General features: G+C 41.8%; 1 protein-coding gene across 2 annotated transcripts in view; it reads right to left on the bottom strand.

Moving 5' to 3' along the window:
• Positions 1–24259, bottom strand: part of ARHGAP26 (Rho GTPase activating protein 26) — a 474825-nt gene that overhangs the window by 278188 nt on the left and 172378 nt on the right. For both annotated transcript variants that reach the window (XM_068979311.1, XM_068979312.1), the window contains exon 11: positions 15128–15206. In XM_068979311.1, the coding sequence (XP_068835412.1) occupies positions 15128–15206 (79 nt within the window). The remainder of the gene's footprint in view (positions 1–15127; positions 15207–24259) is intronic.

The following is a 24259-nucleotide window of genomic DNA, read 5'->3' as shown; positions in this document are numbered from 1 at the left end:
AGTTCTTCTTCACTTTCTGCCATAAGGGTGGTGTCATCTGCATATCTGAGGTTACTGATATATCTCCTGGTAATCTTGATTCCAGCTTGTACTTCTTCCAGCCCAGCGTTTCTCACGATGTACTCTGCATACAAGTTAAATACGCAGGGTGACAATATACAGCCTTGACATACTCCTTTTCCTATTTGGAACCAGTCTGTTGTTTCATGTCCAGTTCTAACTGTTGCTTCCTGACCTGCATACAGGTTTCTCAAGAGGTATCATGGCATCTGGTCCCATCACTTCATGACAAATAGATGGGGAAACAGTGGCTGACTTTATTTTTTTGGGCTCCAAAATCACTGCAGATGATTTCTGCAGCCATGAAATTAAAAGATGCTTACTACTTGGAAGGAAAGTTATGACCAACCTAGACAGCATATTAAAAAGCATAGACATTACTTTGCCAACAAAGGTCCATCTAGTCAACGCTATGGTTTTTCCAGTGGTCATGTATGGATGTGAGAGTTGGACTATAAACAAAGCTGAGCACTGAAGAATTGATGCTTTTGAAATGTGGTGTTGGATTAGACTCCTGAGAGTCCCTTGGATTGCAAGGAGATCCAACCAGTCCATCCTAAAGGAGATCAGTCCTGAGTGTTCATTGGTAGGACTGATTTTGAAGCTGAAACTCCAATACTTTGGCCACCTGATGCAAAGAGCTGACTCATTTGAAAAGACCCTGATGCTGGGAAAGATTGAGGGCAGGAGGAGAAGGGGACAACAGAGGGTGAGATGGTTGGATGGCATCACCGACTCAAGGGACATGAGTTTGGGTGGATTCCGGGAGTTGGTGATGGACAGGGAGGCCTGGCATGCTGCAGTTTACGGGGTCACAAAGAGTTGGACACGACTGAGCAACTGAACTGAACTGAAAGAGATGTGATAAAGTAGAACACTGGATTAGAAAACAAAACTTTTTTTGTGTGGTATAACTGGCAAAATCTGAGTTCTGTAAAATGGTTAATAATATTGCATCAATGTGAATTTCCTGGTTTGGTAATCATACTGTGGTTATACACGATGTAACATTCAGGATACCTGGGTAAAAGGTACTGTGGAATTCTTTGCACTATTTCTGTGATATTTTTATAATTCTGAAACAATTTCAAAATGAAAAGTTAAGAAAAAAAGCTAATACATCCACACACATACACATACAAAAGTATCAGTTCAGTTCAGTCTCTCATCCTACCATCTAACCATTTATAAGTATTGGAGCTTCAGCTTCAGTATCAGTCCTTCCAATGAATATTCACAATTGATTTCTTTCAGGACTGACTAGTTTGATATCCTTGCTGTCCAAGGGACTCTCAAGAGTCTCCTCCAGCACCACAGATTGAAAGCATTAATTCCTCAGTGCTCAGCCTTCTTTATGGTTCAGCTCTCATATTCATACATGACTACCGGAAAAACCACAGCTTTAACTATCCAGACCTTTGTCAGCAAAGTGATGTCTCTTCTTTTTAGTATGCTGTCTAGGCAATGGCAACCCACTCCAGTGTTCTTGCCTGGAGAATCCCAGGGACGGGGGAGCCTGGTAGGAGGCCATCTCTGGGGTTGCAGAGTCGGACACGACTGAAGTGACTTAGCCACAACAGCAGCAGCTTTCCTTCTAAGGAGCAACTGTCTTTTAATTTCATGGCTGCAGTTACCAACTGAAGTGATTCTGGAGCCCAAGAAAATAAAATCTGTCACTGCTTCTACTTTTCCCCCTTCTATTTGCCATGAAGTGATGGGACCAGATGCCATGATCTTCGTTTTTTTTAATGTTGAGTTTATAGCATGTATTATGAGCTAGACACTGTTCTATGTACTTTACATGCATTATTATATAAAAATAAGAGAAATATGTATGGCTGGGAAACATGAGAAGAGACTTTCAATTTCATTAGTAATTTGAAAAAGGCAAATGGAACAATTTTCTACCATCAGACTGACACACACAAGTATATACACACCTCTGTTGTGTACTCATAGTATGCAGTACTTGCAAAGGTGTGGAAAAACTGGGTATCCTCACAAGTCACTAGAGGAAGTAAAAGCTAATGCTTTTCTGTGGAGAGAGCAACATGCCAAAATTCGTTACAATATTAAATGTGCATGTACCATTCAACTGGCAATTCCATTTGGTATGCATCCTAGAAAAAAATGCTTAACTAGGCAAACAGTAAAGTACAGAATGAGGATTTCATGACATGATTGTTTATAATCAAAAGTTGAAAACAACCTAAATGTCAAAGACTGTCTACTAATCCACACTAAATCTGTACTAACTCAAAAATTCTACGAAACAGAAGAGTTTATTTCTAGATTTACAAGTAAAGGAATAAATACCCAGAGAAAATTCCAGACAGATATACACCATATGTTTAACTCTAGAGAGGGATTTCTCCCTTCCAATATGTCTAGGGATAGAAGGTTCCACAACCCAAGTAACTAATGCCAATGACAAAGGAAGAGTGAGAAACGACTGAAAGAATAAATGTGACTCACAGGGACAGTCTCTATTATTACTTTTACTTAATAACAAAATTAGCACATGCTGACGGTGAAAAATTCAAACCATTACAAAGTCCATCACAACCAATCCTATACCCCTGCCCAAGGTTAAGCTGAAATAATAAAGACAAAAATAATGACAGGAGCGTAAAGGGGGACATGTTAGAACAGGGGCTCCAGTCTAGAAAGGCAGGGATATGAAGATGAAGTTCACAGTGATCTGAGACTTGCAGAAAATGCTGAAGACAATCTGACAGGCCTTTATGTTCTATGCAGACCCCAAAAGTGAACAAAGAAGTGAGAATATTAAACAGTGGGTCTGCACAAGTCTATAAAGGTAGGTGAGAAATCCCAGGAAACTCCATACATTTAGAACAAGTCACACCAAACCAATACTGTCTTTTTTCCTAGGTTAATTCATGTGATTATTTGACAAGTGGATACTGAACTCTTACTCTGTGTCAGACACTATGTATAAAAGATAAAAAAACAAAAACCTTTTGAAAAAGTGAAAATGGTCATGTCCTCTGGAAGATGGCAATCTAAGCGAGAGGACTGATATTAATCAAACAATCATATTAACTGATGCACCACTAAAAGCTGAGACAAGGGCTTGGAAGTCAAAAATAAAGTCTCTCAAAACATCTTTGCAAAGAAATGGACTAATGGGGGGAAGAAAGAGAGCATACAAGGGTCCATGAACTTCACTAGCAAGGGGAAAAAATAAACCTTTATTTACCTTAGCCTCTAACTGAAATTTAGCGTTTTCTTGAAATATGACTGTGGGCAAGCACCACATAAGTAGCATCTGTGACTTTGTCACCAACAGAAATCACAGATATTTCCATTATCACATTACTGCCATTGCAGGTAACTTGAAATATTATTTATAGCAGTTGTCTTTGTATCTTATTATTTACTACGGTAATAAAGAAGCATATATTTTATCACAAACGGTTTTAATATTTTCATAACTATTTTTCCATATTTTTCCTTTGTAAGTCATATATATTATATGGTTAAAAAAATTACTCTAAGAAACGTGGTAATATATACAATGGAATATTACTCAGTGATAAAAAAAAAGAATGAAATTGGGTTATTTGTAGAGATGTGAATGGACCTCAAGTCTGTCATACAGAGTGAAGCAAATCAGAAAGAGAAAAATCATATATCAACACATATACGTGGGATTTAGAAAAATGGTATGGACAAACCTATCTGCAGGAAAGAAATAGAGACAGAGGAGCAGACAATGAATGTGTGGGCATGGAGGTGGGGTGGGGTGGGATGAATCAGGAGATTGGGATTGCCACGTGTGCATTACCATGTATGAAACAGCTAGCTAGTAGAAAGCTGCTGTACAGTACAGGCAGCTCAGCTCAGTGCTCTGCGCTGATCTAGACAGGTAGGACTGGGGGGAAGATGGGAAGAAGGAGGCCCAAGAGGGAGGTGGTGGTGGTTTAGTCACTACGTCGTGTCCATCTCTTGCGACCCCATGGACTGCAGCCTGCCAGGCTCCTCTGTCCATGGGATTCTCCAGGTAAGAATACTGGACTGGAAAGGGTGAATTTAACTCAGATGACCATTATATCTACTACTGTGGGCAAGAATCCCTTAGAAGAAATGGAGTAGCCATCATAGTCAACAAAAGAGTCCAAAATGCAGTACTTGGATACAGTCTCAAAAACGAGAGAATGATCTCTGTTCGTTTCCAAGGCAAAGTATTCAATATCGCAGTAATCCAAGTCTATACTCCGACCAGTAAGGCTGAAGAAGCTGAAGTTGAATGGTTCTATGAAGACCTACAAGACCTTCTAGAATTAACACCAAAAAAAGATGTCCTCTTCACTATAGGGGACTGGAAAGCAAAAGTAGGAAGTCAAGAAACACCTGGAGTAACAGGCAAATTTGGCCTCAGGAGTACAGAATGAAGCAGGGCAAAGGCTAACAGAGGTTTGCCAAAAGAATGCACTGGTGATAGCAAACATCCTCTTCCAACAACACAAGAGAAGACTCTACATGTGGACATCACCAGATGGTCAATACCGAAATCATATTGATTATATCCCTTGCAGCCAAAGACGGAGATGCTCTATACAGCAAAAACAAGACCGGGAGCTGACTGTGGCTCAGATCATGAACTCCTTATTGCCAAATTCAGACTCAAACTGAAGAAAGTAGGGAAAATGACTAGACCATTCAGGTATGACCTAAATCAAATCCCTTATGATTATACAGTGGAAGTGAGAAATAGATTCAAGGGATTAAAACTGATAGACAGAGTGTCTTATGAACTATGGATGGAGGTTCGTGACACTGTCCAGGAGATGGACAGCAAGACCATCCCCAAGAAAAAGAAATGCAAAATGGCTGTCTGAGGAGGCCTTACAAATAGCTGTGAAAAGAAGAGAAGCGAAAAGCAAAGGAGAAAAGGAAAGATATAAGCATCTGAATGAAGAGTTCCAAAGAATAGCAAGGAGAGATAAGAAAGCATTCCTCAGCGATCAATGCAAAGAAATAGAGGAAAACAACAGAATGGGAAAGACGAGAGATCTCTTCAAGAAAATTAGAGACACCAAGGGAACATCGCATGCAAAGATGGGCTCAATAGAGGACAGAAATGGTATGGACCTAACAGAAGCAGAAGACATTAAGAAGAGGTGGCAAGAATACACAGAACTGTACAAAAAAGATCTTCATGACCCAGATAATCATGATGGTATGATCACTCACCTAGAGCCAGACATCCTGGAATGCGAAGTTAACTGAGCCTTAGGAAGCCTCACTACGAACAAAGCTAGTGGAGGTGATGGAATTTCAGTTGAGCTATTTCAAATCCTAAAAGATGATGCTGTGAAAGTGCTGCACTCAATATGCCAGCAAATTTAGAAAACTCAGCAGTGGCCACAGGACTGGAAAAGGTCAGTTTTCATTCCAATCTCAAAGAAAGGCAATGCCAAAGAATGCTCAAACCACCACACAATTGCATTCATCTCACACGCTAGTAAAGTAATGCTCAAAATTCTCCAAGCCAGGCTTCACAGTATGGGAACCAAGAACTTCCAGATGTTCAAGCTGGTTTTAGAAAAGGCAGACGAACAGAGATCAAATTGCCAACATCTGTTGGATTATTGGAAAAGCAAAAGAGTTCCAGAAAAACATCTATTTCTGGTTTATCGACTATGCCACAGCCTTTGATAGTGTGGGTCACCACAAACTGTGGAAAACTCTTAGGGATGGGAATACCAGACTACCTGACCTGCCTCTTGAGAAATCTGTATGTAGGTCAGGAAGCAACAGTTGTAACTAGACATGGAACAACAAAGTGGCTCCAAATCGGGAAAGGAGTACATCAAGGCTGTATATTGTCACCCTGCTTATTTAACCAATATGCAGAGTACATCATGAGAAACGCTGAGCTGGAGGAAGCACAATCTGGAATCAAGATTGCTAGGAGAAATATCAATAACCTCAGGTATACAGATGATACCACCCTTATGGCAGAAAGCAAAGAACTAAAGAACTTCTTGATGAAAGTGAAAGAGCAGAGTGAAAAAGTTGGCTTAAAGCTCAACATTCAGAAAATGAAGAACATGACATCTGGTCCCATCACATCACTTAATGGCAAATCGATGGGGAAACAGTGGAAACAGTGACAGACTTTATTTTCTTGAGCTCCAAAATCACTGCAGATGGGGACTGCAGCCATGGAAATTAAAAGATGCTTGCTCCTTGGAAGAAAAGCTATGACCAACTTAGACAGCATATTAAAAAGCAGAGGAACTACTTTGCCAGCAAAGGTCCATCTAGTCAAGGCTATGGTTTTTCCAGTGGTCTTTTGTGGATGTGAGAGTTGGCCTATAAAGAAACTGAGTGCCAAAGAACTGATGCTTTTGAACTGCGGCGTTGCAGAAGACTCTTGAGAATCCCTTGGACTGCGAGGAGATCCAACCAGTCCATCCTAAAGGAGATCAGTCCTGGGTGTTCATTGGAAGGACTGATGCTGAAGCTGAAACTCCAATACTTTGGCCACCTGATGCAAAGTACTGACTCATTTGAGAAGACCCTGATGCTGGGTCAGATTGAAGGCAGGAGAGGGGGACAACAGAGGATGAGATGGCTGGATGGCATCACTGACTCGATGGACATGAGTTTGGGTAAACTCTGGGAGTTGGTGATGGACAGAGAGGCCTGGCGTGCTGCAGTCCATGGGGTCACAAAGAGTTGGACAGGACTGAGCAACTGAAGTGAACAACACACCATTATAGTGATACACTTTGTTGTATAACATTATAAAACAACTATACCCCAATTTAAAAATATATATATATATATTTCTCTGAGAAAGGATTTAAAGGCTTTACCTGATTGCCAAATGTCTTCCTGGCACAAAAAAGATTAACTGGTCCCTCAGCTAAATTCTGTTGCAAGTAAGTAGATACATACCTAAATGAAGTATACAATCAAGGAATTAAAAATTTACCCACACAGTCTCAAGTAACGGAAGCAATACAGTTTGTGAAGAAAAGGGGGTTTATCCTCAATTCCTCCCCTTAGTTTTGACTCCAGCTTTTCAGCGAGAATTTACGGAGTACTTATGCTGGGCTAGCTGCTGCGCTAGGCAATGGGGAAACTGCAGCAAACAAGTGAGATTTCTATTAAGATGGGCCTTCCTCATATTGGCATCCTCATTACTCATCAAGATAATTGGTGGACAATATACACATGTTTGCTAAAGCTGAAAGAAGAATGATTAAGACCTGAGTAAGCACCACCAGTGTGTTATTAAATCATAAGGTTCAAACCAAAAATCTTCTGGCTATCAAAATTTCCATTTCGTAGAACAGTTTTATCAGCTCTTCATCATAAAACAATTTCACTTGATCTCTTCTTTCCTCCCAACTCACAGCTCAGGTGCCTCAATTAAATATACTATGATTTTCATAAGAAATTATTCTTCTAAAGGACATCTAACCAAAGAGAACAAGGAAAGACATGACGAGTACTACAATTCTTTTTTAAGACTTGGGCATGCTGGTGATAGAATATGCACTATTATAAATTCTACCTATATAAAAACACTGATAAGATTCAAAGATGAAGCTTACAACCAGCTTCTTAACTCAGTAAGAGGAAAAGAAACAGAAACAAGTAACAAGGAGGTTTAATCCAGTTTCCCCGCAGCTTGGGGCCAAGTAGGGGGCTGAGGTGGAGAAATGGAAAGTAAATTAGGAACCTCACTTTCCGATGATTTATCAGTTCACACTATGTGATGTTACAAAGACAGCCTTCACAAAATGGACAGAAGTATTCTTCCACACCACCCTTCTACTCATAAAGAAGTAAGAACCTGCATCATTACACAGGAGCTCAGCAATTCCACTCCTCACTTTCTTAACCATCCATACTCCTTTGATCACTTATTTTATTAAGAAAGGAAAACTTAAGTTTCAGCAGTAGAATAGTGAGCTGAGCTGAGCATACACCTGGGATTACAAACTGCCAGACCTGGGCCACATCATAGCAAATAAGGCTAAACATTACTGCATGCTCCTCCAACTCATAGCCTGAGAGTTCAGACTGACTGCTAAATGAAATCACATTTTCCATACTAGTGAAAACAGTTCCTGCCCTGCACTTTGGTAAGCCTGGCCAGGGTGACTAAATAAACTGTGTTCAAATGAGCTGAGTAATTTAGAAAAGGAGCAAGAGAGAGAATCCAAGTGTCTGGATATCTGTCCCTCCTCTCCAAAAAGATAATGGTATGAATTAACACTTAATGAGCACTTCACCACATAGAGGCCTTATCTAAGCACTTCACATAAATGTTGATCCTTATAAAATAATCTTATAGGACGATACTATTAATATCTCCAGCTTGATGGCAAAACCAATACAGTAGTGTAAAGCAAAATAAAGTTAAAAAAAAAAAAAAGAAAGAAAGAAACATGCTCAGAGAGACCAGGTCATTTCCTAGTGTTAGAGAGCTATTTGTGGTGAATAGGGATTTAAAGCCTGGCTGCCCAAGCCCACATTTTTAACCACCATGACATTTTGCCTCTGATTATGAGATCTCATCTGAATGGTCATCAATCTCACTTTTGCCTTTAAAACACAGCTCACTCTCAGATACTGGGTGCAGAACATAAGATCCAATGCAACTGCTGCTTCCTATGAGTTCCTGAAGCAACTTAGCAGCAGCAGCAGCAGCAGCATGAGTTCCTGAAGAACTCAGGGGCTGGAACTTGGGCTTAGCAGAGATAGGTAAGAGAAGGACAGACCGTTCAGTCTCAAAGTCCACAAGGACTAACACAGAACATTTCTGTAACATGGAGGTCAGCAGGAGGAAGCCATGCTGACTTGTCCACTTACTAGACAAGTGTTTTTTCCTTAGTCCCTGATACTTTTTCCTTCTTCCGCAGCAGCAGCCCCAACAGAGGAGCTCCATTTAAAAGGGAGGGTAGACGCCATTCAACTACGTGCTTGTGCTCAGTCGCTCAGTCATGCCCAATTCTTTGTGACCCTTTGGACTGTAGCCCACCAGGCTCCTCTGTCCATGGAATTTTTTCTGGCAAGAATACTGGAGTGGGTTGCCATTTCCTCCTCCAGGGAATCTTCCCAACCCAGAGACTGAACCTGAGTCTCCTGTGTCTCCTGCACTGCAAGTGGATTCTTTACCCACTGAGCCATCAGGAAAGCCCCCATTCAATTTTGGCTTCCTAATAATTCATCCGTTTATGAGTTGTAGTACTTAATAAAACATCACAGAGCTGAAAGCTAGGAGACCTGGATTATCCACCCAAGATCAACCACTGACTGGCCCTTTTGAGCAGTGTTCCCGCTTAAATAAATAAGCATGTGATACTGGCCTAGGTGTGGGCTTCTTTCTGTTCCACAAGTAGGAGCTTGAGCCACATGAAATCACCAATATCTGGCCATTTTTACTTTCACAAATGGCAACTGCATGATTTCAAACTAACACATGTATTTACACACAATCTTTGATGCTACGCCACCTGTGTCTTCTCCTCCTAAACTAATTCCACATAATTCTGGCATCTGCCAATTACTGACCTTTCTGGCTATCAAAAGAGATTCAAGTACTAACTCAAAGTGGAGAAACATTTAATTTTACTGAAGAATCCTTGGGTGTGAAGAAAGACTAATACTTCTAAAATAAGGAGGTAAGAGAAGCACTTCCAGAGATACCACTAGTCACAACTACGGGAATATATAGGAACACAGTTCAGAAAGATCCAAGTTCTGAGACTCTGGGTTCCCCTATTAGTTCCACTTATGTGCTGAGTCATCTTTCCATTGGGCAGAAGGTTGGGTGTATGTGTTGGTAATGACTGCACTGATTCTAATCTGCTTGCTTAAATGTACTGAACATACTTAGAGCAATATACAAAGAGAACAGGAGAGAGAACTTTAGTTATAAGGAACCGAGAAAAAAGGAAATTTGCTGTCTCTAAAATTTCTCCTGGTTGCAATGTTTATGCAACTTGCACTAAAGCTCTGTGTCCCATTTAATATACAAAGTCTATTCTCAAGCTAAGACAGTGGCCACAGACTATTAAAATCAAAGCTTATGTGGCTGGAATGGTGACTCGATAGCTTGTAAACCCACATTTAACAGAAAGTGAAGAAAATCCAGCAAAATCATTTCAAAATTTTATCTCACTAGCTAGTTACTGAGCTCTTAAAAAGTATCTATGGGTCTTTTCTTTTCTTACCCTACTGCACTGGCTAGGACTTACAGTACCATGCTGAGTAAGACTGGTAATGAGAGTGGACATCTTTGCCTTGATCCCACTCTTAGGAAGAAAGCATCCAGTCTTTCATTTGAAGTATGATGTTTATGGTAAACTTGTGGTTTTCATTCCCGGCCAAGTATTAAAAGCTCTCTGAATAGAAAATTTAATGGAATATAGATATCAGAATTGGATAAACTGTGTCATTTTTGCCTATTTCATGTATGTCTACCACCCTTCTTCATAACAGTGCTTTGATTTACCCCAAGGGAAGCCAACCTTCCCTCACCATTACAGTTCTCATGCAGTGGGAAGGTGAGCCACATTGTCAATTCACCTGTCCCATGCTCTGGTCCAAGTATTCAGCCCATTAAAATTCAAACATGGGACCTCCTGGGAATTATTAAGCAAAGCTCTCCTTCTACCAGACTTACAGAGCAGGGATTTCAGTCTATGACTGAAATTTGGCCCACTTGTTTTTATAAATAAACTTACTGAAATGCAGCCACACGCATTTATTTATTTACATATTGTCTATGGCTGCTTTTGAGCTCCAATAACAAAACTGAGTAGCTGCAATAGTGACGCCTACAGCCTCCAAAGCCTAGGATATTTATTAATACTATCTAGCCCATTACAGAAAAAGGTTCCTCTCTCCTGTTCCTGATAATAAGATGTAAGCCTGGAACAGCTAAAAAGCATATCACCAATACATAAAAAGAACCTCTCAGAAATGACACCAGTAAAAAAGAAGAAACTGACTCCAAATATTATGGAAGCCCCTGGATTCAGATGGGCCAGAACTATTACACCCCAATATTTTTCAGTTACATAACCCAATAAATTCAGATTTTTCTCTGAAAAGTTTAAATTGGCTTTCCTTCATTTGAATTAGAATTCATTACATAGATTAAAAACTGTAATGCTCATTGCTGCTGCTGCTGCTGCTGCTGCTAAGTCGCTTCAGTTGTGTCCAACTCTGTGCGACCCCATAGACGGAAGCCCACCAGGCTCCCTCGTCCCTGGGATTCTCCAGACAAGAACACTGGAGTGGGTTGCCATTTTCTTCTCCAATGCATGAAAGTGAAAAGTGAAAGTGAAGTCGCTCAGTTGTGTCCGACTCCTAGTGACCCCATGGACTGCAGTCCACCAGGCTCCTCCGTCCATGGGATTTTCCAGGCACGAGTACTGCAGTAGGGTGCCATTGCCTTCTCCAATAATGCTCATTACTGAAACACAACTCTAATTTCTTTCTCCATTATATATCCATCAATAAGATAAAGACATTCAACTTTTCTTTAGGCTAGCATGTTACTGGTTGTTAAAAGCTGTAATTTATTTAACAATTAGCTAAAACATTGTTTAAAAAAAATAAAATTGACTCGGAGTTCATAAAGGGTTTTTTCCCAACCAAAACAGGTGTTATTGAACGATGAAAGAACAAAAAGATGGAAACCAAGATTACCAACCCCTTCAATTAACCAAAAAAAGAAACAAACCAACACTGAGTAATCAATTACAGAACCAAGCTGTAAGTATAAAAACAAAAGATAGGTGCTGCCATTAAAATCTCCCTGGAGTAAAGGAAATATTCAAAGATCAGCTAGAGAAAAAGGTATCTGCTCCCTTACCAAAACCAAAATTCCCAAGGGGACAGACCTAACAGGGAGATGGTGATTAAGCAGAGCTGCTAATTGTCTACTGGGTATATAGCTCCTGTAATGCTCCCCAGAGGCTCTCAGCAATGGGAGACAAAATTAGGCCTAATATTCCTGCCAATTATACTGTCATCACATGCTTGCATTTATGTGTCTCTTCAGGAAACTTAAAAGCACACAGAGGCATAGTTTTCAATGCAAGCTATATGTTACTGAGAGGAAATAAATTTATATTATATTTGGAAAACAATTAATTTGTGCTTAAGCTTGTTTTACTATGCACATTTTGGAGCAAGGAGATGTGTCTCTCAGAGACACACTTTCCCTGCAGAGGTCAGATGTTAATCTATGGGGAAACTAAGGTGGTTTATAAGAAAACCAAGTATATGCAGATAGAGAACAAACACCAAAGGGTGGGAGAGGGAGGCAGGACAACTTAAAATGCAGTGCGTGAAGCAATTTAAGAACTCCAGCTTATTAGTGGGAACACACACACACACATATCTACCCACCCCAAAGTGGGTTTTTCGTTCATACAAAGAATAGTTTGCCCGACAGGATTTTTCTTTCTGGGTATTTCCTGCCCTATGAGTTAAGAATCATTCAAGAAAGTCACAGAAATCAATGAAAAAATTAACTGAGTAAGGATTCTTAGAAGGCAATTTGACATTTTATCTCTATTAAAAATGAAAACCAAAGACATTTAGGGCTAGATACAGGTTCCAGTGCTAGCTTTGCACTGTGGTGGAAACTGTTAACCACCCCACAGCTTCTGTTCTTCCTCCTTGAAGTGGTAAGACCCCCTGGGCACTGGCTGGAGCCACGGCTGCCCATGTTCAGCCTATCTTTCTCATGCTCCTTTGTAGATGGATGTGGCCATATAATTATTTGGGGGGCCGTGGAAGTGGGGTATGCATCTTCTGGATCCCAGATGCTCTCATTTCCATTATCTGGCTGAAAAATGGAAATGAATGGAACATGGAAAGCCATGGATTGAGGATGGCACTGATACCGGTCAGGATTCATAGCCTTTCCCAATCAACAGAAATTGAGTAGAGGCCAGACAAGAAACTCACGCAAGGTTTTATGGGCCCCGGGGCAGCTAGCAGGGGAACAAGAACAAGTAACAGCTTCCCTTACTTGCTCCCTGAGGAGGTGGGAGATGGCTCCTTATATGCAATGAGGGTAGAGGTGTGTTGAGGGACTGGGCTGGAGGGGTGGCTTAGGTGGTTCTCTCACCCCTTAGGTGGCAGTGTGTGCAGGAGGCATGTGCAGTACCCTGCTTTTGCTCCCAAATCCCTGCTTTTGCTAGTTGTTCTTCAAAAGTGGCAGTTAGGTCTTCTGGTCTGTTTGTATCCTTTGTCCAGAATCTGCCCCAACAGAGCGAGCACTCAGTTATTTTTAGGCCCTTATAGTTTCTTTGTCTTCTGTTGTTGGAGGACAGGTTTGTCCAGGTGCAAGCACTGCAGCAAAAGGTCCCAGGTCCCAGTCTGTCTCAGCAAAATGACCCTGTTAGGCAGAGACTGCTCACTTCTGAGCTCAATGAAAGAAATAAACTTCTATTTTATTTAAGCTTCTGTACTTTGAAGTCTCTTTGTTATAGCAGCCTAGCCTGTGCCCTACTAATAACAGCCACTTACTATCTGTACAACTTGGGGTAAGTTATTTAACCTCTTCTAAGCCTCAGTTTCCTCATCTGTGAAATGGAATCATAACATTTAGTTTGTTAGGTACTAAGAGGTTAAAAGATGCCATGTGTCAAATCTGTGCCTTACGCACACACACACACACACACACGCTCAATTAATGGTAGGTGATAATAGCAGAATGAAGACTACTTAGGAAACTGCTTTGAAAAGCCTGTGACATCAAGCACCTACTGTGCTCACAAAGCCCTGAAGGTAGAAATGTGTATCTGCTTTTGAGAGAGCTATCAAAAGTTATCAGTAACAAAGTATTCAGGGAAAATCAGGGGTATCCTGTATTTTATTTAGTCCAGGAGAAGAACTAAGATATGTTTATTTAATTAACTAGGTTTAGCAAACTGCACCTAAATCTTTAAACAGTTCTTTAAATCTTGCTCTGTATTATTAAATGTGTTACAAATACTAGTCATTTGTCTATACTTAGTTGACTATAATGAGTTCCATGTTTGGACACAAAATATCTCAGTAGAAAATGACATTAATCAATACAGATCACCTAACCAGAGCAGGCTGAGAAAGAGACACAACTGAACTGGAATCATCTATACTGCACACCCCGTGTGATGCACAGTTCTACAGTCAATGGAGGCTATGCCTGCCTCATGTCCCTTGCACATATTTCCCTTTTTTGACAGTGCCTTTGAATGTGATCATTATTGGCCCAATTATTGGCCCTCTGACAGTGTGGATTCTTTTTATCTTTTACTGGTGGGACATGGTTAGACCGTACTCTTAACGACTTCTGTAACCTTGAGATTTGGTGAGTACTGGAGCTGAGATCCTTTGCCCCAAGTTAAGATGACTACTCTGACTCTAGGGACTTCCCCAAGGCTCTTCCGGGGGTTTTACATGTCACAAGATGCAGGAAAACCACAAGATTACATCACCTAGTGGAGACAAGCACCTCTGAAACAGGAGGATAGATCACATTTTAGGCTTAACTCCTTTTGGACTCTGGTAATCTCATCAATTGTAGTGGGACGTGAACCAAGTATAGCAATGGGAAACTGAACCAGAGGGTGATGACAAGATTCTGCATCATCTGCATACACTTTTATCATCATTTAATCTATTAAAATGGATCTGAAGTAATGCTCTGCACTGCACTTTGTGGAGGTATCGATGAGTATTCTTTAAGTCAGACTGATGGTGCCTCCCTCTAAGAGTCCTCTGGGTGTTAACAACTGCCTTGGTGAAGGGGGGTCTCTGGTCTGATGTGGTGTCATAAAGGACCCATACCTTAGACTGAGAGGCCAGAGCTCCAGAATTGCATCCACACAAAAGCAATATCAATATCCAGGAACATTAGTCCAGGAATAAAAAAATAAAAATAAAAAGCCCCTCTGGTACACTGGTCTCGAGAGCCCAAGGTTTTATTTAGAGCAAAAGCAAAAACTGCTACACTAAGGAAGCAAAACAACTCGAGACCTTTATTCTTGCTCTACTTCCCTGAATTGTTACTTACAGGTTCCCTGCCATCCATGGCTTCCATCCAGAGCCTTCGGTCCTCTTCAGACAATGCCTGCATGGTGATAACCCCGGGCCTACGGAGAAACAAGGACATGTAAACACAGTGCCACAGATGAAGGTGTGTCTTAAAGAAAGTGAAAGGCTACTAGGGTTAATGGCACGCAGAGAGAGAGGCACCCCTCAGCTCTTCAGAGCCACCTTCCCGCCTCAGAAAGAAAAGCCATCACCCCAAATCCCTCTCAGTAAGCCCACTTCCCTCAGGATAGTGGCAGGAAACACAGAAGACAGGACTCTACATACAGCTAAGTACACAGAGGAGTCAAGTGATTCCCTCTGGCCTTGTTTGTTCTTTGAGATCACATTCGTTCCTCTCCCCCAAAATGCTACCAGAGTGTTTGCCTCTAAGACTAAGGTCTGTCTAGTCAAGCCTACGGTTTTTCCAGTGGTCATGTATGGATGTGAGAGTTGGACTGTGAAGAAGGCTGAGCACCGAAGAATTGATGCTTTTGAACTGTGGTGTTGGAGAAGACTCTTGAGAGTCCCTTGGACTGCAAGGAGATCCAACCAGTCCACTCTGAAGGAGATCAACCCTGGGATTTCTTTGGAAGGAATGATGCTAAAGCTGAAACTCCAGTACTTTGGCCACCTCATGCAAAGAGTTGACTCCTTGGAAAAGACTTTGATGCTGGGAGGGATTGGGGGCAGGAGGAGAAGGGGACGACAGAGGATGAGATGGCTGGATGGCATCACGGACTTGATGGACACGAGTCTGAGTGAACTCCGGGAGTTGGTGATGGACAGGGAGGCCTGGTGTGCTGCGATTCACGGGGTCGCAAAGAGTCGGACACGACTGAGCGACGGAACTGAACGGAACTGAACTGAGGGGTACAATAAACATGTACTAAAGTGAAGATAGGGCTTTCTGGTGGCTTAGTGGTAACAAATCTACCTGCCAATGCAGGAGACTTGGGTTCGATCCCTGGGTCAGGAAGATTCCCTGGAGAATGGAATGATAACCCAGTCCAGTACTCTTGCCTGGGAAAGTCCATGGACAGAAGAGCCTGGCCGGCTACAGTCCATGGGGTCGCAAAAGAGTTGGACACGATTTAGCGACTAACCAACAACAAAAACTGAAGAGAATTATTGGACTCAATAAAAAGAGATGGAACCTCCAAGTGGAGGGGTCCTGGTCTAATATCTGATGGGTATTATGCTTCTGACTATATTAAATGTACACATAAGTTCTAAATGGATCTTTAGCACAGCAGGAACTAAACACACTCTTTATATGCGTTAGCTCTTTTCACTCTCTCCCTGAAATATTCTTGCTCTTTCAAACTGAGCAAAGACCCTCCAGAAAGCACGCACACGATTATCGAATAACGTTTGTTGTGTACTCCTAACAGATGTCACACAAGAGGGGTACACCACAAAAAGGAACTTGGCAGAAGGGACTACAAGCCCTCTATGCGCATTAAGACAGGAATTCTTGACTTAGGGTCCAAGGATGGGCCCCAAAGAGTCTACGAGCCACCCTCCCTCCTCCAAATGTTTGTGCCTTTTTTTGGACAAACAATTCAAACTGCCTATCAGATTATGGAAGGAGACTGCAACCCACAAAAAGTTAAGAATTAATGACTCAAATCCTCATCTTTAAAGTTTGAGAAAGCCTAAAAGAAAGGCAGAGATCCACGGAGCAAGAATTAAGTCTGCAGCACTGCTCAGGATCACAGAAGGTACAGTGGACACACACACGAACTCCACGATGCCTTGCACAGCACAAGTCTGGGTCTAGAAACACCTAAGCCTATTTATTCAATCCACTTATAGTCGCTGTTCTAGCTGCTCCTGGCTTATTTCCACAGTTTCAATGAACATGCTAGGTCTACTCATGTTGAACATATTTTAAACATCACATTTGTTTTCATTCATCCTTCCTCAACATCTCCAAAGAAAAAAGTTTTCAAAGATGGAAGCGTGGAGGCTTCCCTGGTGGCTGAGAGGTAAAGAATCTGCCTATAAATGCAGGAGTCATGGGTTGGATCTCTGGTCTGAGAAGATCCCATATGCCGTGCAGCAACTGAGTCCATGCACCACAACTACTGAGCCTGTGCTCTAGAACCAGTGAGCTGCGACTACCGAGCCCACATACAACAACTACTGAAGCCTGCGTGCCTAGAGACTGTGCTCAGTAACGAGAGAAGCCACCATGATGAGAAGCCCATGCATGGCAACTAGAGAGTAGCCCCCACTCTCGGCAACCAGAGAAAAGCCCACACAGCAATGAGACCTGATACACACACACAAAACGTATCTAGGGGAGGCTGGGAATGAGGGGCACTGGGGAGGGAGTGTTAGTGGGAGGCAGTGAACGAGAGGGTGGGGGCAGGGAGAGGGGGAAAGACCAGGCGGGAGCAGCAGCGGCGGGAGAGGTGGGGTGTGTGCAGGTGGCTGGGGGTTAAGCAGGTGGACGGCACGCAGGCAATGGGACAGAAGCTACTCCCAAGGGGGCAGTCACTCTTGGGAAGGTCACACTGGGCGCTAGTACCTAGACCCAATGACTCAAAAGACACAGTGATTCACTGCACAGGCCAGGAAACTCCTTCTTCTTCTCTCACCACTGTCAGCCCATCTAGTGTGCCTGACCTGCTGCGTATCTGCAGACTGCTGGCAGCTGTGGCCCTGTGGCTGGGGGCTTGGTGGACTGATTCTACTCTTCTAGTTTAAAGCCACATCCAAAGCTTTAATAGCTTTAAGATGAAAAGTCTACGAAGCTGCAGTCCACTGTGGAACTCTCCAGTCCCTGAGCCTGAAACTCTTTTTTGAGTGTTGTTCTCAGTGTTGTTGTGCCTGGACATCAGGCATCCCCTTAGCATAGAGGTACCCAGCCCGGCCCTGCCTCACTGAACCTGAACTTCTGCACTGTGCCTGAGAACTTGAATTTTAACCATCTTCTCGGGTGATCCTGAGGCACCTCTTCCCACCCAGACACCCCATTTTTCCTTCATGTTCTCCCCACACTGGAGAGCAAAGACACCCTACTCTCCACACTGGGGTAAAGCTACTCTCTACACACCAAGTATCTCAATTCATTTCCTGCTAGGTGTTCATCAGCAAACAGTGAAACCACAATAGCTTCCTAGCAGACCAAGATCTCAGGGACCTTGCAGATGTCACATCAACTTCATGGCAAACAGTGTGAAATTTCCACCCAGAGTCACAAAGAGGAAGTTCCAGCAAACTCAGATGCTATTAAGGGTGGGCCACTTGGCATTAGCAACCAGGAAAGTCAACAGGATTTGTTTTTATTTCACGAAAAAATATCAAAAGATAAATTCTTTTCCACGTGTGATTTTGTTCTTTCTTTTTTTGGAGGGATGGGGTGATAGAAAGCTGAATAGATTTAGCACACTTGATACTAATCCTATCACCCCCAAGTTCAGAAAACTTTCAGCCTCATGTATGTAAACATCTGGATCACAGTATTATACTATCCTTTCTAGACATCTAGAAAACACTCACTTGGCTTCAAGTTTTCTTTTCCCTTATTACAATTTAAGCCACTATTACATAAATCTCTTACGTCTGTAATTCCTAGAACCAAGATAAATGGGTCAACTTTATTTTGGAATCAAGTAGTCACTTCCTTTCCAATATTCTATGCCCCTGCTAGCTACCATCCCTCAAAACAAAAGAAACTGAGCAAAACTCTCAATGACTCTACACATTCCATGTCAGTCTCTATAAGGCAATACACTTTCATTCAGGTACCAACTTAGTTCATGTGTGAAATGCATCTGGCTTTTCATAACAAAAGTGGAAAGACAAAGAGGGAAAGAGACAGAGGACTCATGAGGTAGGAGTGTGGAATGAGGAAAGGAAAATATGACACAATAAAAGGAAAATGGAGTAAATGATCAGAGCTCTTTTCAGCTCTGCAAATAACTGCGGTCCTCAGATACAGAGAACAAACTAGCAGGTATCAGAGGAGAGAAGAGTGAGAGGAGGGACAAAACAGGTGAAGGGAATTAAGACGTACAAGTGACCAAGTAAGTCGTAGGGATGTCATATATAGCACCAGAAATATAGTCAATATTTTATAATAACTTTGTATGGTGTGTAGTCTATTACAAAATCACTGTGTTGTACACCTGAAACTAATATTTTAAGTCAATTATACATCAATTAAAAAAAGAATTGTGACCCCATCAAATAATAATAAAACTACAATAATAATAACCCAACTCTGTGTGCCAGATAGTGTGTTAAGCACTATATAGTAATTAATTCATTTCATCTTCACAACTACATCATGAGGGAGGGATATTCTCATTATCCCATTTAGCAGATGAGAAAACCAAGGCACAAATAGGTTAAGTACTTTGTCCCCAGTTACAGAGCCAGGAACCAAACCACACAGTCTAATGCTTTGCCCTCAAGCACAAAGCTAAGGGAAACATGGAGATACTGCAGCTGCCGGAGAGCCTCTGTTGGCCATCAGAAGGGACTAGACCCTCCTGCAAGGCCTTTATTGAGCTCTTGCCTAGGATCAAATGAGGTCGAATGATTAAGAGCTCTGTGAAACCTTAAGTGTTTTATAAAGATGAGGGCTCAGAACACCACTCTAGGCAAACAGTTGGTTCAAAAACAGGAATCCAATAATGAGCAGTGTGACTGTGGTTTACATTCTGTAACAGTGGGTCTCCACGTTTTTTCCTGCCTAAAAATATCCAAGAGATGGAAAGGCAATGAGTTTTTCATTTTGCGGAAGAACACAAAAAGCACTAATCATAAAAAATAAGGATAAATTTGGATTTCACCAAAATAAAAGAAAGTCCAGTTATCAAAAGATACTGAGAGTCAAAAGATACTACTAGGGGAGTAAGAGAAGGTGTTTGTAATTTTTATCTCCAATGAGACAAATATCCAGAATATGCAAAGAATGTCAACAAATAAGAAAAAAAAAGAACAACCTAATTAATAAAATGGATGAAAGACCTTCATAAAACAGGACACACAAAGGGCCACAAACATAAAAACAGAAGGGAATGCAATGACACATCAGGGAAACGCAATTAAGACCACAATGAAATAAACACCTTTCTGAATAGAAAGCATTCAAAAGACCACCAGTAACAAGTACTGGCAAGAAAGCAGAGTTCCTGGAACTCTCATCCACTGCTGATGGGAGAGCAAAGTGCTAAAACCACTTTGGAAATATCTATTAAAATTAAATCTATGCCTTACGATCTAGCAATTCTTCCTCTAGATATGTACCCAAGAGAAATGAGCACATATCTACCAAAAAACACATTTGAGAATACTCAGGTTTATTCACAATGGCCAAGTTTTGCAACAAGAACACAAATATTCATTCACAAGACAATAAGCTGTTGTATATTTAAAACAATATAACACCACAAATAATAAAAAAGACCAACTACTGTTACATGCAACAACATAAATAAATCTCACAGAAATAATAACGAGGGAAAGAAGCCAGACGCAAAAGACTACCAACAGTGGGATTTCATTTACATAATGTTCAAATTCTTGCAAAAGTCCTGTGCTGAGAGAAACCAGAACAGTGATTTTGCCTTGGAGAAGAAGTATGGGCAGTGATTGGGAAGGTGCCCAAGAAAACCTGCCAGAGTGACAGAAATGTTCTATAACTTGACCTAGGTGGTCACACAGGTATGTGGGAGGATGTGTCTGTGTGTGCACAGCCATTAAGATGTAGACTTAAGATTTATGCATTTTATTCTGATTATAACTCAATAAAAAGAATGTTTTTAAATACCCAAGATATACCACCTGTCATCTAACCTAACTTGTCATTCTGACTTTAGTGCTTCCTAGCAGACAAGTAATTGAATGACTCTATGTTATTCTTTAAAAAGCAGACAATAAGAGTATCTACCTCATGGGGTGGTTGTGAAGGCTAAGTGAACTATGTATAAGGCATTTCAAAATGTCAGACACAAAGTAAGTGATCCAAAAATTAGTTTTTATCACAGGAGCAAATGAGCAGCAGGTCAGTGGCAGGAACAGATGACAAGTGTTGGGTGGTGTCCAAATTATGGAAGGAGAAGGGCAGATTAAAAAGGGACAGAAAGTCACAGGTGCTTCTGATACACATGATCCCCACCCCCCAAACACTGTCACACACCACTGAAAAATCACACCTCTACCACAAAGCAAGCCAGGCTAAGGGCTGACATACAGGCTCTGACATCATGGCCATTTCCTTTTTCCTCCTGAGTAAAACATCAAAGTGGCCTACTTCCCCCTTTAGGAATTAATGTCTGACCATTGATAAGGGGTCTTCAGCAAATCCTAGAAAACCTGCCAGAGCATTCCAACTACCCACCAGAGGAGAGAAGAACAAATGATCTACAATCCTTTCTAGAGCTCAACCCTAAAATTCTACTTCAAATACAGTACCTCCTGTTCACTCTGAACAAGTCCTTGGTTGGTGCTCTATCTGGATCCTCTTGAGACGCATGAATAAGGATCTGCAATTTTCTACACACCTTGCCTCTCGCACTACTGGGGCGATGCAGAAAATAGTTATTCACCTATCAAAAGGCAAACTGCTACCCACCACCTTATCTCCTTTCAACTCTGGTCCCCACAAAGGGTCCACGTAAAGTAATACATCACTTATTAGCACATCCAGGAACCTGGGACCACTCATGTCAGGTCACAGCCTTCTCACCAGCCAGGAGCAAGCGGAATCACAACCAGCCCTGATTCCAGGGTTGCTGGACAGCCTTCCTACTCTAATCTTATTCCTGAATCTGAGTCAACAATGGTGATCTCAGTGGCTTGGCAATTTACCCACTTCCTACTGGACCAGGAAATGCTATTACTAACTCACTCCACCCCACTGAAACACACTCAGAATCTAACAGTACTTTTCTTTCTATACTGACCTCCAAAGATCTAGGGCTTACTCATTCATGAGACTACAAATCTTCTCCTGGCAAGAGTTCATTCCCCAGGTTCTATCCACAGTGCTGTACACGTAAGGGTTAAATTCTGGGTAAAAGAAGGACTGTGGCATCCACAGAAACACATGTTCTCACAGCCTGTGCACAAAACCTGCCTCACTGTGCTTAGACAGAAAGACAGAGGAAAACGATGAAGGTCTAGAGAAGAGGTTGCCAGTCACAGGTAAAGAGAGACATATGAGTGCCAAAGGAAGTGGTCCTTTGGTTTTAAAGTGCTACTGGCAAACCTGGTCCTTAACTGTTCCTTGGCAATTACAAGCATGCAAGGTTTCAGCAGATCTTCATGTTACCAAACATATGGAAGATCTTCAGTACACAAACTCATGGACAAAGCAGGATAATTCTGGAGAATGACATCTCTTCCATGTATATGTGAGATTACAGAGTCAAATATCTACAGAGACCAGACAAGTAAGCAAAATGAGGAAAACTGGAGAAGATTCTTCCCTGCCCCAAGGAAAACAGTGGTCTCATTTACCTTAAAATATGCAGCTCATTATTTTTTCTTTGTCACTTTTGCTTTCTGATAGTCACAGAAACAAAAGGGGTTTCCCTCTATGGGAAAAACAACAGTACAAATGCAAGGCAAAATGGTAGCTATCCCCTGTCACCATGGTGGGGGACATCAGGGCATGGTGGGGATGGTCGCAAAGTAGAAAGCACATGCCCCACCTAAATGAGGCATCTGCCATTCAGCTCCATAGACAGCTGGCATGTGGGAAGTCAGCGTCAGTGTTTACACATCTCTCCCATTTTAAAATGTTGCTTCAAACACTATTCAAGCCAAACTGAACATCTATGGACTGCCAGCCTACGATTCTGGGGTCTGTGTTGGTCCTTCTCTGCCTCGCCTTGCCTGAGCTCCATCCCAAGGCATCCCCACATGTCACAATGCATCTTGTGCGCTGAGACTAACAATGATGCATGTCTGCATCCTTGATGTGCCTCACAGTCCAACTCAGCAGAGTCTTTCCAGTTCATTAACGAAAGGGGAGCTGGGGATATTTGCCCGTTTCTTCCCAATATGAGGACTCAGTGTCATCACAGAAGGGCAACATTCATCTACTATATTCATCTACCATTCAAAAACTTACGAATCTGCACAATTTGCATGTTCTGAGATAAATAACCATTGGCAGTCCTTGTACATTACATATGCTTGCACATAAGAAAAATACACATGCCAGAGTAACCTGCAGTGGGCTACAGGTGAGAAAAGACAGACGTGAGGGAGAAACCAGACATTGCAAACAGTGGCCCAGCAACTGCAGCTAAGGTTTATTGTTTATTATGGGCCAAGCACTGGGCTAAGGATGTGGCTAGCATTATCATTTGTTCCTCTCAATGAAGTAGGTACTTTCATCATACTTCTTTTTAAAAATTGAGGCTCAGAAATGACTTGCACAATCTTCAACTGGTAGGCAACAGCAAAGCCTCAACTTGAAAACCCCGTCTGCCTGACTCTAAAGCAAGGCCCATACATTAAGCACAACACTGTACTGCCCCCACTCCAAGCAGGGAGTATCTGTGCCCCGGGATCCAAGGTGACCATTTCCTTAGGAGGATGGAGGTAAGGGGGAGAAGGCACTTCTTTCTCTCTCTCTCTCTGGAAAAAGGAAACGGGAGAAGGAGGAAAGGACTTCCTCTACACACACCCCCACCCCCACATACACAAGTACACATACAGCCCTTGAGAAATTTTCGGAAGCAGGCTTCTAATCAATTATTTAGAAAGGAGATGATCCTAATGAGTGAATGAATCATAACCTACTACAGCCTATAGCACTGAGCTCCTGGGAGGAGAAGTCCTAAAATAATCAGAACCATAGCAAAGATAACAGTCTAAAGAGGAATACTGCCAATCGCTTCATATAATTTCCTTACATTTTTACTTTAAAGGAGAATGAAGTCATGAAACATCAGGAAGCCCAGACAAAGACATCTTTGGCACAGTAAGTTACATGGTCTTTAATGAAACATACTGACTGAGCGCCAGTTATGCGCCATAGGCACCAAGGACCGAAGAACAAGCAGATTTCAACACACACCACCAGAAGAAAGCATTGCCAGGACAAATAACCCTCAGGGGGAATGCAAATGTTATTTTGATAACA

The sequence above is a fragment of the Capricornis sumatraensis genome, chromosome 9, assembly GCF_032405125.1.
Source record: "Capricornis sumatraensis isolate serow.1 chromosome 9, serow.2, whole genome shotgun sequence".
Taxonomy (NCBI): Eukaryota; Metazoa; Chordata; class Mammalia; order Artiodactyla; family Bovidae; genus Capricornis; species Capricornis sumatraensis.
The sequence above is the reverse complement of the archived record's forward strand: the minus strand, read 5'-3'. Positions and strand labels throughout refer to the sequence as shown.